This window comes from Balearica regulorum, chromosome Z, assembly GCF_011004875.1.
Source record: "Balearica regulorum gibbericeps isolate bBalReg1 chromosome Z, bBalReg1.pri, whole genome shotgun sequence".
In the NCBI taxonomy this organism is placed as follows: Eukaryota; Metazoa; Chordata; class Aves; order Gruiformes; family Gruidae; genus Balearica; species Balearica regulorum.
In genome coordinates this window covers 84,534,142-84,550,192 of record NC_046220.1, presented here as the reverse complement: position 1 = coordinate 84,550,192, position 16,051 = coordinate 84,534,142, and the positions used below count along the sequence as shown (strand labels likewise).

General features: G+C 39.7%; 1 protein-coding gene across 10 annotated transcripts in view; it reads left to right on the top strand.

The window, feature by feature from the left end:
- The window catches only part of DYM (dymeclin), a 218,151-nt gene that overhangs the window by 1,800 nt on the left and 200,300 nt on the right, over positions 1-16,051 (top strand). For 9 of the 10 annotated variants that reach the window (XM_075739713.1, XM_075739712.1, XM_075739715.1 and 6 more), the window contains exon 2: positions 9,550-9,727. In XM_075739713.1, the coding sequence (XP_075595828.1) occupies positions 9,588-9,727 (140 nt within the window). In that variant the 5' untranslated portion in view covers positions 9,550-9,587. Of the gene's footprint in view, positions 1-9,549; positions 9,728-10,052; positions 10,102-16,051 lie in introns of those variants that run through there. The other variant, XM_075739721.1, reaches the window with a different exon arrangement.

Genomic DNA, 16,051 nt, shown 5'->3' with positions numbered 1-16,051 from the left:
TACCTACAAAACAGATTCGGCCTTCTCTACAACATGCATTCTTTATGCTGTAGTTAGATTTCTAGCTGTGGGAAACATTTAAAGCAGAGACAAATAGCTCTGTAGTAAAAATACAGGAAGAGTATAGGTGCCAGAATAATTGTATAACCTTTGAAATACAGCAAAATATACCAGTATTAAAAAAAATGCAGACCTTCTAAGCATCTTTCTGAAGGCTTAAAAAGTAGTTGAGTTTTTCTTTTTGAAACATCGCTTTGGCCATTAGACAAGTTTTATTTATGTCTGAGAGTAAAACAGGGAGAAAAATCTTAAATACGCGTAACAGTAATCCTAACATCCCTTCCATAAAGAGGTAACTATACCAAGCTAATAGCTACTTAGGTTATTAAATCGTGCTAGGTTTAGCATGGCTTGTGTCATATCTAACCCAGCTGCCTGTTTTAATTATGACAATAACTGAATAAACTACTGTAAGTTGATTTTTAGGTAGGTATACTGAGTGTATATATATAAAAAAGGGACAAATTCATCAATAATCAAAGCATTTTCATATCAACATTTCCAATGCTATTATCTGTCATAGATTATCAGGTAGTTCATGTAAAATTGTGCTTTTGAAAACCATTCCTGTATTTGTGGTAGTAAAAGTCTCTTTTTGGCCACTGGAAGAAGGTATGATCAAACCAGCAGTGTTGGTACTGATACACAGCATATTCTTAAGCCATAAAGTCAGGTCTCAGTATAGGTTGGCATATTCTTGATTAGTCTTTTCTTTTAAGCTCCATATTCCATTGATACTCTTGTTTAAAGTCCAATTTGTTTTCCTGGTTTTATAGTTCCAGTATAGCTGTCCTGCAAGCAGCTGGAATCTCACCGGTGAGGGCAAACAAAACCTTTAAAGAAGTATCTGCCCACTGCAAAGAGCAGAATTAGTATTTGACTTTTCACTTGAAACTTTTGAAAAATAGGTTACAAACCTGTAATAGTTATTTAACAGGTGGAGAAAAGTTGAGCCTTTTACACAGAAATCTACGGTGTGCTTGACCCAGCGTCTTTCCCTTCTGATGGTATTTTGCTAATGAGATTTAGAAAAGTTATTTCTGCATGTATTCCAGAAAACACCTGCTGTGTTTGAGTTCTGGTTTTCATTTGGGACGTAGGAATGTAAGAGTAAGGATAGAGGTAACTTTCCTTTTTTTTTTTTTTAGTTGCCATCACACCACCTCTCCTTCCCACCAGGCTAGGAGATATTTCTAAAACTGATGCTGTCATTCTAACCTCAAATTGGTAGGTTTGGTGCAGTAATTATTTATTAAAATGTTATGATTGCAATGACATAGGAGGTCAGAAGAATGATCTTTATAGTTTTTGTAGCTTTAAAAGTTGTTAGTTCATGACAAATTTTAGAGGCTTTTGAACCTTCAGGGAGATTGGGCCACAAGTGTCATGTTTTAGCATGGGAGTGCAACTAGCAGCATTAAAAATGGACAAAATTAAAAAAGTCTCTGACAGATCTTGTGGAATTGTATAGTAAAGGACCAGAGACATGTTTCGTTGCATGCATGTAAATTAGAAAAAGAAGTACTTAAATGGTATAAATGATTATTTACCTGTAAAAGTGAAATGGAAGCTCTCTGAAGTGACATCAACTTCTTAACAGAAGGATGTCTGTGGGATTCACAACCCATCAGCAAAAGCTCCTTCAAGAGGCTTAATACATACCTGCTGTCTGACCTCTGACAAAACATTGTGACTGAGGGGAGAGAGGACACATGAACTTAATATAAATTAGTTGTGCTACTTAATGAGTTTCTTAATCCACTTAATGGGTATGTGCTAATGTAAGGGCTGATACCTGGTGGATGGAAGTATGATAGTTTTGGGTTTTAGGTCTTCAAAACAAGATCAAGGTTTGCCACAAGCATGTATTTGCTTATTGGTATCCAGCACCATAATGTAACACTTTCATATTTTTTAGAGCACTGTGTATCAGATGTTTTTGTTCTGAGGCAGAAGCTTGGAACAGTAAGAAGGAACGGCGTTTTTATGTCAAGATTTTTTGGATCTTGTATAGCTTTAGAGAAAGGCAGTTTGAGCATGGTTGGTTTTTTTGTTTGTTTGTTTTTTTTTTTTTTTTTCCTATGATCAGTAGTTCCAGTTCAGGACAAGGCTGTGAAGGTGACTACTGAAGGTGACTAGTAGTTCATCTGAAATAAGCTATTTTGAGATTAGTAAACGGGCATCTCCTTAGTGATCAAAATTAGTAGATTTGCTCACCACAACAGTAACCTGTTGGTTAGTGATAACACGTTATTATAAAGAATGAAAGGAAATGTGTGTTAGGTTCCTGAGATGGCACTGAGAAAATACATAAGCTGAACATCTCAGGCTCATTTATAGAATTTAGGTTTTCATTTTTCTGTCACCTCCCTTTCAGAACACTTTAATAAAGATCGGCAAAGTGTGAAATTACCGTAGAGTGAACCAGCAAAGACAAAGGGGATCTATAGCATCTCTTGTTGAGCAGTTTGGTCAACGACCACAATGTCGGGGCTTGCTCACGGCTGATTTCTTCTGCTTGAAATGTTCTACCTAACCAGGGTGGTCTTAAAAAATCCCTTCTTCAATTTGGAGCAGAACAGCTGTGCTGTAGGTGGGATGTGAAGCAAGCAGATTGTGCTCTTCAGAATTAGGTTTTTATTGACAACTGACTCCCACGTAAAATGTACGTGGAAGAGGATCTGGAGCAGAAAGCACAACATCGTCACTAGTTTTTTCAGCTGCTGTTTGCCTTCCCTGTGAGGAGCCTTCTTTGCCTGCAGTAAATCTATCAAGATTAATCACTTCTGCTACGTGCAAGACTTTTTAGGCTTCAGTGGAACCCGTAAGGACCACGCCAATGTCACTGCAGTGCTGCTTTGTTCAGCCTCTTGCTGTGGAAGGGGAAGGCACTACAACAAGTAGTGGCCAGGAGGACTAAAAAAGATGCTGTTTGTTCATCTGGCAAACAGCGGACAAGTCTGATTAAATTATCTTGAGAGCTACCTAAAGACTTTAAGATGTGGTTTTCTTTATTTTTCTTGTACTTAAGCATTGTGTGGACCACTTCATAATTGTGTTGCATTTCTTACTGCTGTCCAAAAGTAGGTCTGTCCTAAGGTATAGAGCTTTAAGGAAATGTACCTGGTGAATGGTTAGTGTGCTGCTGCAAAAATATATTAAAGGACTGTAGATACAGCAGAGACTTTCATGACCCCAGACAGAGGCATCAAATTTGGTAGAGTCTGAAAAATGGTGGGTAGAGGAGAAATAAAGAATTTGACCAATATCCAGAAAGCTGTGAAAGATGGTATTTGCACCCAGGGTGCAAAGATAAACCCATTTGTGGTCAACCAGGGTCTCTAAAAGAGCTCGTATGGTGTATCTTTGACAAGAACAGCTTGCCTGTCTCCCCCTACTTTGCACAAACCCTTTTCTTTCTTTTTTTGTGGGGTTTTTTTTGGTGCTTGCATGTCTCTGAATGCTTTCAGTGTGAAAGAGTAAGAGGCGTAGGTAAAGGGAATTAGAGAAATGAGTAGTTGCCAAATGTGCAATATAAAAGGGGAGGAAAATTGCAAATTGGTACAGTGAAAAATAAAATCGGGAGAAACAGTATTTCCCGTGTAACTCATTAACTTAAAACTGGTAGGAAACCTTTTTAATTTGTAGTCCCGAAGGACGGATTTATTCTGTTGGGAAATCTCCCCTGCTGCTTGGTTATAAGTGACTGGTGTATAAGAGGAGGTGAATTCTTAGTAGTGGTTTGATTGTATTTGATGATTGCCAGGTGTTAAGTTATAGCTGAAATATGCCGACTCGTTAACATGCTTTAAAAACAAAGATTATTTCAGCGCTTTTCTCTGATTAAAAAATGGGAAAAATTCTTAAATTCTGAGGATTGTAAAGATTATGCTTTTTCCTAAAGATCCCTTTTACAGGTATGAATTCTTATTGCCATGTATTGCTGCATCATTAGTTTTGTTTAGCAGAATTTTACCCATTTAATTGGTAAAACCAAAATTCTTATGCTTTCATACCTCATTTTGGAGTATGTGTGAAGTCTAAGGAATAATCTCTTGGTGTGAGTGAAATATTTGTATAACAGCTTTTTATCTTTGAAGAGAGATCAAATCACTTTTCTTGGTTTTGTTTTGTTTTGTTTTGTGGTTTTTTTCAGCCTCACTAACAGTACCAAAATTTCCCCAAAACAATTCCCCAAGCAGTGCAGTTTAATAAACACTTTATATGCCAGGAAAGCTGCAAAGCCATCCTTATTAAGGGAGCTTTGCCACTTTGCTTTTCAGATATCTAAGTGCTTGCTTCGGAGAACTAACTTAACTGTGATTTGAATTACAAGGTCTACTTGCTGTTTGTTGGCTTCTTTTCTGGAAGTGGGCAGAAAACAACTAGAGGGTGTATAGAGAAGAGAAATTGTTGTTTAGCTGCTGAAATCAAAGTGTTTTGATATTTTTACAGCATCAGTGTTCATTTCTACAGTTAAGATCTGTTAGTCCTTTTCTGGTACCTTTGGATATGTGTGGTACCCAATTCACGTCATTATTTTCATATGGTTATGTTAATAACCATATGTTAATGACCCAACCTACAGACCAGATCTCAGATGGCATGTTAAAATCATCTGCATGACTGTCTTAAATTCTTACACTTTAAAGTACTCATTTAAAAAAAAAAAAAAAAAGTAATATTTACTATTCAGATTGTCTGCAGGCTCATCCAGACAATCGTGGCAAGGATAGTTTTGGAAGGGGGAGCTGGCTGCACTGGACGGATTAGCAAAATGTCAGCATTGGCAATTAAGTTGCGAGACCAGTAGGAGATTTAATACTTAGTGGAACTATGATTACTTGTCTAAAATTATTCACACAGAAGGTTTACAGAGCGTGACAAGTTTTTTCCCAAGTTCAACAGTGCACGTACTGTACCTCGAATCAAACTTAGGAGTTCAGACACAGCATGTTCACATTGCTGAATTGCTTTTAACTTGAAGAGGAAAATAAATGGTATTCTTGTAAACATTATTAATAATTAATATTAAAATCTTTCAGAAGGGACAGCAAACTCAGGATTCATATCTTCCCCTAGCTATTTGAGGTTGGAATGAATCCTGATGTGCAAAACAAACTCCCTTGTGTTTGCTCTGAAGCATCTGTGTCGTGGAGCCAAGTTCTGGGACAAAACAGATGTTGGGTTTAATAGAGCATGACACTTCCAGACCAGACTGTGATTCTTTGGGGGTGTTTCCCACTTATTTAGAAAAAAAGAATTGTTGTTGGTAGCAGTAATAATACTGGATTAAACTAAATTACTTGCTAATAAATTGTGTCTATTTTTTGAGCAAGTAATTAGATTAGTTGTTTTTTGAGGGAAGACTAACTTTTTTTTTAATGAACCATGCATTTATTTAGTGTACTTGGAGGAAAAAAGTCTTAGATTTCATTGATAGCTTACTTCTGTGGTTGGGATTGACTTTTCTGGAGTGAAAGGGGATTTCCTATTATTTGGTGTTTCTTGTGGCTATCTCACTTCAGTGTGTGAGGAAGCAGAATCTGTTTAACCTTGTGTTCAGAAGGACTTTGAGATCCCCCCGGAATTTTTAGGGAAAATCGTGGATAAGTGAGGATTAGATACTATTTAAAAAATACTGTGGTACTTGTGTTCCAAATATTGACCAACCTTTTATGTCGTCCAAAGACTTGAACCTCTACTGCCTTAAACAGCATACAGTATCAGAGGCACAGCAGTAGTGCCTCTTAATCAAAAGCAATTTGCAAATTTAAATGGTTATGTGTTTTATTTGAGTGATCTTTTCAGCTAAAGCCAGCTGTTTCTAAAAGAAACATACCTGCTATTTAATAGTGTGTTTGAAAATGATTTAAGGTGGTGACTGGAGAGTAGCATCTGTCTTGGAAATGTGCTGGAGATCAAAAAATAATCTTGATTATTTTTTAATTTTTAATTTTTTTAAGACATTTTTCCCATATGATATTCACGAACTCCAAAGGAAAGACTTGTTTCCTCTGTCTCCTGATGACTGGAGTTCCTGAGAAATGTCTCACTTGTTTAAAGCTGGGTCTACGGTTGTTTAGGTTGTAGGAGCTGAAGGTGCTTAGGCTGCATCATAAAATCATCACAGAACACTTCAGCAAGTTTTGAGATAGCAAAACTAACTCCTTCCATCAGGAATTTCTGCTACACTCATTGTATGTCGTTTCTAAGTATGGTCATGTACAGTAAGTATCAGTAGAACTTGCTGAGATTTTTACCTTAGAGGAGTATAGTGAATACAGCGTTTTAGGAGAGGGGAAAAAAACCCCTCCTGGGATATAACAGAGAGGAATCATCCATATATTTATTTGAATGCTCTAAGATGTGTTGGCTCACAAATGAGTAGAAGGCAAGGCTCTCATAGTCAAATATCTGCTACCTACTTCTACAAGCATTTAGCTAGCATTTGGATTCTTTTGACAGACCTCAATGGCTTGATATTTATTTCATTTAGAGAAAAAAAATTCAGCTAATGCCTTATTTTTTGATCACTCTGAGGAGGCACTCGGGGGGAAAAAAATGCCCAATCTCCTCAATTGGTAAGGAGCCAATTGGGCACTAGGGCACAGGGAGAGCTCAGAAGGGATTCCAGCCAGTGACTCGCCTTATTGCTTGAGAGTATGGCTTTGGCCATAGAAGTGGGCACGTTCTTGGGCAATGTGAGTTTGGCACTGAATCTGAAAACAGACAATATTTTGCTAAAACTTGCTTTTAAAGCTCTGTTTGTTTTGGGGGATATGTTTTAATGGAATTTAATCTACTGGGATACTGCAGGAAATTTGGAAAGTATGTGATTCTTCAAGAACCAGATTGCAACCCGCTCCCATTGCTCTCGTATTGTTGGGGATATGGATTAAATGAGGAGCTTTGGGAGCTGCAGCAAGGTGTGAGAATAGCTTGTGAAATAGAGAATAAAGTGGAGTTACTCGCCGTAGGAGGATGGGCTGATGATTTAGGGCACGGTCAGAGCGCTGGCATGGGGAACTCAAGAGGTGGAGGTTAGGGTGGAAGAATTTGGAGGCAGGGCTTTGGCTGCCTCTTGGTTATCTTCTGCCTTGGGTGTTCGTCTTGGAGCACGTGAGTTCCTTACGTGAGCTGGAAAACACAAGCAAAGGATGGGAACTTGAAGCAGTCACGGACTTGGAACTGTCTGTACTCCAAGAAATAAATGCATGACCTTTAAGTCATTTAAAGGTGCGGGGAAGTGACATGAGCCAAAATATGGGTCCAGGCCCAACAGAATTATTGTTGGCTTCTGCAGCACTTGGGCATGTGCAAATCAGGGGCTGCAGAGCTGAGATGTCCATGTACAAGCTGAACCTTGATTCTTCTACTTCTAAGTGATGATCTACTATTCTTGTGTATTATGCAGACTGGTTTTTCTTCTACTTTATTCTATAGCTTTGGTATTCATTGGCTTTATTTCAAAGGTAGTGTATGCCAAGTCTTGTGTTTTTTTCTTTGAAGGGGCAAAATTTGTATTCAAGAAAGATACATTCATTCTGTTCTGTGAGTAAACATTCAACCAAAATTCTGGAAATCCTCTTAAACTAATTACATTTTATAATCCTTTAACGCTTCACCCCAGAATTCCCTGGCACCAACTTCCACTTTCACTCCTAGGCCACTTTTGAATTTGTTTTCCTGTAGGTAGTCCCCACAACAAAAATGTCTTCAGAGCCTTTTGCTAAATGAGACGTATGTGAGGGTATAAGGTATCTCTTCCCCCGCTTTGGTCAGATATAAAGGGAGATGACAGAAACCACCCTGCCTCATAAGAATAGAGCTCCATGGGTGCATGATGGCAAAGCTGCGGTGGTGTGGTTGTTCGAAGAGCGGATACACCGAATTGGTGTAAAGTTTCACCTTGCTGTATTCTGTCTTCCAGAACAGCTAATGGTGATGGTGGAGGATGGAGTACTAGAATGGTGGGAAGGGGTGTGGAGTGGTATTTTCCCAGCCTATAGTGTCCCCTACAAACAAAATTTAGGAAATAGTAAACATTTTTCCTCATATTTTTAGGATCTCACCTTTTACAGACCTCTTTACTACTTAAGTGTCCTATATTCTGCTGTCCACCTATGCTGGCATTTTGTTGTTTTTGAAATATTTATGTACTGTGCATTTGCTTTAAATCTCAAATATAAGCTCTTCAGATAACCTCCATGATGGCTGCAAGTGTTGCAGCTTTTCGTTGCATCTCTTAATTTCTTTTTTAGTAAGTATTCCTCATTTCTATACTGTCCTTTATTAATATTAACTGCTACTAGAATGGTCTTTTCTGGAAGTAGCTGCTTCTGCAAAGATGTCGAGTCTTCAAGAATCACTCCAGTGCTGCTTCTTGTGACAGAACCAATATCTTTGTCGAGACCAAGGGACAAGTTGCTGCTAAGTAGTAGCTTCCGTGTTCTAATATAGCTGTTCCTATTCTTATGTCTTCTGCCAGCTCAGGAGTGAGTATTTAAGTTACACAGTAATACGCTGTGCAGCGCTTTTATCTTGATGGACGGGCTTTTTTAAAATATAAACTTTAAAGCTATTAGTCACAGTTATTTCTTCTCAAAAGATGGAAGATTATTGTAGCTGATGTCTTGGAAGACTAAGATGCTTAGGAGCATCCCTGGCACATAGTTAATAGCATCGTGGTGTTTTTTTCTTTAAATTGTTTATAAAGGTGAGAAGTGCTGATAAGTGGCATGGAGAACTGAAATCTTCTGATTCTTTGCACAGATCAAGTACAACACAGCTAGTAATGAAAACAGGATTTGAAGTGTGTCTCTACCAACTTCAAAGAGCAGTTTTGTTTCTCATGTGTTCATATTTTAGCTTTCTCTCCCTTGAAGTAGTTGACTGAAACCAACCACGTTATTTTACAAAGATCAGGAGGTTCACGTATGGTCAGTAGTACTTTTCGTCACTTGACTCGGGGTATCTGTGCCTCAGCGGTAACAGCTGGACTTATTCTGGCAAGGTAGGGGTGATCACTGATGGCATGCAGCAATTAGCTGCATGGTGGAAGACAGGAGTCATTTGCTATTTGTGCATATTCAGTTGGAAAATACATTTTTTAATAGCTTGCCAACTTAACACCCCTGTTTAAATTGTGACTTCCCTGCAGTTTTCCCCACTGCCTTGATACTGATACAGCTGTGACACAGTGTTCTTGCTGAGTGCAATTTATGAAAGTCCAAGTGAGATGATGACTAAGTTTATAGCACAGTAACTTTTAACTTCCTTGGATGAAAATGTTATTGTCCTAAGTTTGTGGAAAGAAAATCTTTAATACCTTCCTATGTGCCTCTTTTCTATATTTCAGTAATTGTTCGAGGTAGGGAACTAAAGCTTTACTGATCGCTAATTTAGGATCTGTATATTCCTTATTTGTACAAAATACTTCAAATGTTTCTTTTTTTTTTCCTTTTTTTTTTTTTTTCTCCCTTGAAGAAATGAAAATTTAGAACGGGATTTGCTAGATAAAGAAGATGGGAGCAAATAGCAGCAGTATCAGTGAGCTTCCTGAAAATGAGTACTTGAAAAAATTATCAGGAGCAGAGCCCATCTCCGAGAATGACCCGTTCTGGAATCAGCTGCTGTCTTTCAGCTTTACCACTCCAACAAACAGGTAAGAGGGTGCTTGTTGAAGAACTAAACATTTGTAGTGTATTTATAAAAGTAACAAGTCTGAAAGCAAATTAGTGGGGTTTTTTATTATTCCTCTTTTAGGCAGCAGAGGAATAAATGCCTATGTAAAATGGATTCTGTTGTTTCTAATTTTGGAAGCTCTTTCCACCACGTCTTCCATTCCTGTGGGTTCCTTTCTTCTTCATGCTAGCTGTAATTGCTATTCATTCTCCTGTAGCTGGCAAAGATCAGAAGTAGGGTCTGTAGTGTTGAGGGGCAGCTTTCATTATTCTTTTTTTCTTTTACTTTTTTTCTTTTTTCTGCAGTTGCTGAAGCCTCCAATGCACGATGTTTCCACTAAACTTACAGTAAATTGTGCATCTTCTTTAATTTAATTGTAGGTTAGCTGTTGAGTTTCTTAATCTGTATGGCTTTTTTCCCTCCTCTTTCACATTTTAAAAAGAAGCTTGGTGTGCTGTCTCTGTAAAAATATTTTCTAAATATCTAAAATTCAAGTTTTGCATGTGTTTTCACTCTAGCAAGTGGTGTAGATATAAATAGAATCAATATATTTTTAAAGGATCCATAGCACGTCTCCAGAAATACAGAACATAAATCCTTGTGACTTCTGTTAACCCAAGTCCATTGCTAAATTCATTGGCCTGTGAGTGTTAAAGGAGTGGCTGCTGCCCGAGCATCCACACACCATTCATGGTGTCGTGCACACACACACTTTTTCTTGGGCACACTTCCTCCTTCTTCAGGCTCGACCGTAGATTTCCTGCAGCAGAGTCTCAGACATTGGATTTTATAAAATTAATTTAATCGAAAGGTGCAGCAGCAGGAACAGCCTGGGCTGGGTGCCCTGAAAGAGAGGGACTGAGACCGAAGAAATCCCAGGGCAATCATAGCCTTGGGACCCATACACCCGCCCCTCACACACCCTTCACGTGCTGTCCACGTGTCCTTTAGTCCAATGGTGACTCTTGTTTTGGGGTTTTCTAACATCTAATTGGATTCTTCTTCTGTGTCCAGACAGGCTCTTACCTTGTTGACTTGCAGCTTTTGCAGTTTTTGTGAAGGTTGGAGCCTCCTTATCTTCTGGTTTACATTCCTTGTGCACCTGCGCTTCCTGGTGGAGCACGGAGAACCGAAGAGTCCCAGACTTGGGAAAGACATTAGTGTGATATCAAAATACTTTCCCATACTGAAAGACTAAACACGGCACTGTAATAGCTGTTAGGAAAACTACTAGGAAAATTACTGAGAAAAATACCTCTATTGCAGCCTAAAGGCTTCAGCAAATCTAGCTATTCATGCTAAGTAAAGCTAAGCAAACAGCACAAACCATACCCTATTATAATCCTAAGTCATTTATTCTTAAGCCTGTTACTGCTTAAACCCCAGCAATGGTTCTGCTGCTCCTCTCTCCCCCACCAAAGTAAAGGAGTTGCTCATAGCTTGCTTTGCAGCTTTTTTGTGCCTATTTCATGGAGTCACATCCAGTGCAGAGTAAGTTTGCTTTAAAAAAACTTACTTATGTTAAACAACTAATATCCCTCAACACATGTTGATTATCAGTCTTTCAAGAACAATCTGTTATTACTTAATACCTTTAAGTATTACTTAAACTGGTTTTATAGTTTATAATATGATCTGACACTTATGTCAGGTGAATGTCTTATTTACCCCCTTTTTTATTAGCAGTATTTCCTTGCAAAGGACTTAGCTTTTTCATAAAAGGTCATAGCAGGCTACATCTAAACACTTGTGTAACAGGTTTAAGTGGGCCACAATATGTTACTGCTAAAATTGGGAACACTTTCAATCTTTAATAAATTGAAAATGTGTTTGAGAGCTGTTCTGGCTAAGTTTATTGCCATCTTTCAAATTATTACTATTTTGTTAAAAGAGAGCTCCTATCGAAATGAATGGTAGTCAACGGTAATTTTTTCAGTAGGTGAAAAACTAGTGCAGATTTGTGACTACCCTGAACTCTTAAGTCTTAACTATAAATTACTGATTGGAATATGATTTCTAGTAAGGTTAGTTTACTTGTTACATGACTGACCTCTGTGTCTTGTGCACAGTAGCTTCTGAAAGACAAAGAACCACATTTATTTTCATTTATATTCCTGGAGAAGCTGGCTGCTCACGGCTTGGACAGGTGTACGCTTCACTGGGTAAAAACCTGGCTGGATGGCCAGGCCCAAAGAGTTGTGATGAATGCAGGTAGACCCAGTTGGCGGCCGGTCACAAGTGGTGTTCCCCAGGGCTCCGTGCTGGGGCCAGTTCTCTGTAATATCTTTATCAATGGTCTAGATGAGGGGATCGAGTGCACCCTCAGTAAGTTTGGAGACGACACCAAGTTGGTTGGGAGTGGGAAGGCTCTGCAGAGGCACCCGGACAGGCTGGATCAATGGGCTGAAGTAACTGTATGAGGTTCAACAAGGCCGGGTCCTGCACTTGGGTCACCACAACCCCAGGCAACACTACAGGCTTGGGGCACAGTGGCTGGAAAGCTGCCCAGCAGAAAAGGACCTGGGGGTGCTGGTCAACAGCCGGATGAACATGAACCATCAGTGTGCCCAGGTGGCCAAGGTGGCCAACAGCATCCTGGCTGGTATCAGGAATGGGGTGGCCAGCAGGACCAGGGCAGCGATCGTCCCCCTGTGCTCAGCACTGGTGAGGCCACACCTCCAGTGCTGGGTTCAGTTTTGGGCCCCTCGCTACCAGAAGGCCATTGAGGTGCTGGAGCGTGTCCAGGGAAGGGCAACGGAGTGGGGAAGGGTCTGGAGCACCAGTCTGATGAGGAGCGGCTGAGGGACCTGGGGGTGTTGAGCCTGGAGAAGAGGAGGCTGAGGGGAGACCTGATGGCTCTCTGCAGCTCCCTGAAAGGAGGGGGTAGCCAGGTGGGGGTCGGTCTCTTCTCCCAAGGAACAGGTGATGGGACAAGAGGAAACGGCCTCAAGTTGTGCCAGGGGAGGTTTAGATTGGGTATGAGGAGAAATGTCTTCGCCGAAAGGGTTGTCAGTCACTGGAACAGGCTGCCCAGAGAGGTGGTGGAGTGACCATCCCTGGAGGTATTTAAAAGACTGTAGATGTGGTGCTTAGGGACATGGTGTAGTGGTGGGCTTGGCAGTGCTGAGTTAATGGTTGGACTTGATGATCTTAAAGGTCTTTTCCAACCTAAATGATTCTGTGATTCTAACAGTTAGGAGCAGGTCAGGTAGATAACCTGTCCTAATACTGTGTTCCTGTGAGTAAGTGAAAGTTCAGACAACTGGGAAGGAAAATGATTAAGATAAACAACAGGAGGCATTTGCTAGGTGTTATATTTATAAAGAGTGTGGAGGAGGAGGAAGGATTTTGTCCTCTGCATGGAGGGAATAGCCAGAAGGTAGCACGAAGATACAGTGTTGTGAAGGGTTGTAAAGGGTCGTATGTCATTGGCGGTGGGTGAATTGTTTTATCTCTGAGATCCCTGAAGGTGCAAGAAATATTTACAGCCTACCCACAACTAACAAGATAGACAGTCTTCTAAGCAGTCATATAATAACGCATTTTTTTTTATTTTAGGGGGAAATAGTTATATAAAAAAAACCCAGCAATGGTTCTGCTGCTCCTCACTCCCCCACCAAAGTAAAGGAGTTGCTCATAGCTTGCTTTGCAGTTTTTTTGTGCCTATTTCATGGAGTCACATCCAGTGCAGAGTAAGTTTGCTTTAAAAAAAAAACCAAAAAAAACCCCCAAAGAAATCAACTGAACAAAAAAAATCAACCAAACAAAAAACCTGATCCCAAATCAGGTTAGAAGTTTAATTAGCTGAACACCAGATGGTGCTCTTGCCTGGCAGCTAGAAGAGAAATATTTTTAGAGGCATCTTTTGTGCAGCTTAATAATTGTAAGGGAAACAGAAATTTCCCATTACGTTGCATCTACCTGAGAGAATCATTTGACAAATTATGTTAGATGATGTTGGCTGCACAGCACTCTCAGCCATTGTCTAAATCGGATAACCTTGCCTGCAGGAACAGAACAATAGAGGTCAATGTTCATTTCTGAGATTGAAAGCTTGCGAAATATCAAGTTAACTCTGTTTTGTTTTAATGAGGCTTGAGTGTAGGTCATATTTTTGACAGGAACAAGATGCTAGTTTTTGACTGTTGTGGAAAGGAGCCAATTTTCACGTGTCACACAGGACACAATTTAAAGTTTTCTTCCCTTTTCAAATTATACTTTTTCCAATTACGTGTTGCAAAATTAGTGTGTTTATAGTGAGTGATTGCACTGTGTTTTCATGGAGGTAATTGAGGGTATCTATCCTACTTCCTTGAATTTTTCAAAGATGTGACTGATACAATCACCACGGAGAAGAGGGTTGTATTCTCTGGATGCTGCTTTGGACATACTTCTGTTCTACATACGGCAGTACTATTAGGGCTAGAGGAGGAGAAAAACACGAAAAGATAAAGTAGTAGGAAAATGCGTGGTCATAGGAAAGCGAATGACCAACCAACAACAAAAAACCTAACCCAAACCAGCAAGATGCGAGAGGTGGTGGGGCTGGGGTAGATTAAGGGAAATTTGAATCGATGTGTGTAAGTAAAATTTGTGGGGTGTTTAACCCTTTCCCATGTATGCTTTCTCTCTAGTGAGGAATATGTGACTAGTGCTTTGCTTTACAGAAGCTGTTCCAAATTAGACCAGGTACTGCTGATCACAGCTGCCAAAGGAAGGTCTTACAAGCTGCCAAACTGAGTTAGCTCTTCTGAGGAACAATAGTCTTTTAATGCCCAAAATCAGAAGCCCAGGGCCTTGGCTTGAGGGTTGGTGAATTACTGGCTTTCTAATCTGCAAAAGATGAAGGTGTGATACCGTATCAGATATTTTAATGGCACTACTTTCTTTGCTGTCTGTCTTCATTTTCTTTTACTCTGCTTTGTTCTCTTTGTTCTCAGTACTTTGTACTCTTTTCTTTCTTTGTCATTGTTTTGCTTCTCTGCCTTTCCCCTTTCAGTTTAGTGGATCTCTTCCTCTATTCATCCATTTCTTGTCTTCCTGGTTCTCTCTTTTGCTTTCTCTCCCCACCCCTACCCGACTGTATATGTTAATCTCTCTTTAGGTGGTTCTGTGTATAGTTCTTTAGCATTGCTTATTTACTCAGCCATGCCTTCTTTACTGGGTTTATTTTTTCAGTCCAATTAACTTCATCTGTTTCTGTGAAGAACACAAAATAGTTTACAGGGGGGGAATAAAGTTTGCCAAATATCAATGCTACTATTGACTGCAAAGTTGCTGTGTGTCTGCCGGCAATACTGATGCAAGATACTCTTGCCCTTTCACTATCCCTTCCAGTGTTTATTTGGATCTGCTGTGGGTTTAATCAGGAACTAATCTGCCTGAAAAACAACACAGCAAAAAGTAGTGTCTATTTTTTTCAGACAAGTTAATTCCCTAAAGTGATTCATAGCATCCACAAAACCATTCTGGCACGATGAGGGATTGATTTTTGGGGTGCAACAAACTGTTAGGCTAAAAAGGTGGGATGGCTTACACCTGATGTGCCATCCAAAAATGAACACGAAGGCATGTAGTCAAAGCAGGGCTGGCTGCTGGGAGTGTAGCGTTCTGCTTTTTCTGGGCTATTTGTTCTTCCTCTCGTAATGCTGATTTTCTTAATAGTTTCACAAGTATTAAGAGGGAATATTAAGTGAGACTAATTCTGGTCTGTGCATTCACAAACCCTGAGCATGACTCAGCTGTCAGTAATCAGAAATGAGCTGACGGTGAGTCCCTGCTTGCTGCCCAGGACTCCCCTGGCCTGAGGGATAGTAACAGCCAGAGCAAGTCTCGAGGATTTGGCAGGTAAAGCCACTGGGGCCTTACACAATTTAGGAGTGGTAGGAGATGCGTAAGTGATAGTAAAAGGAAAAGCTACCAGCAATTTAGTTCTAGGTTGCCTCATGCTTTTCACTGTAAAAGGTGTATTGTGGTCTCTTCTGTAAAGCAGGTCATGGATGCTAAGCAGGTAAAATCCCCTTGGGCTGCAGAAGTGTCTGCTGATAAACTTCTGGTTTCAGCCATTAGGAAGTACTTGGTGTTCTAAATTCACACTCCTACATGCTCAGGTTTTTTTTCTTCTTCATGGATCCTTATTTGTTGCACAGAATGGACTCATGGCAGCTGAATTAAAATCGTATAAAAGTTCTTAAATCTGCCACTTCCTACATTTCCAGTGGCTGACTTATCAATCTGAATAATGTTTGGATATTGGAAAAATAAAATACAGCTCTTCTGGATGACTTTTTTTAGTTACTGTTAT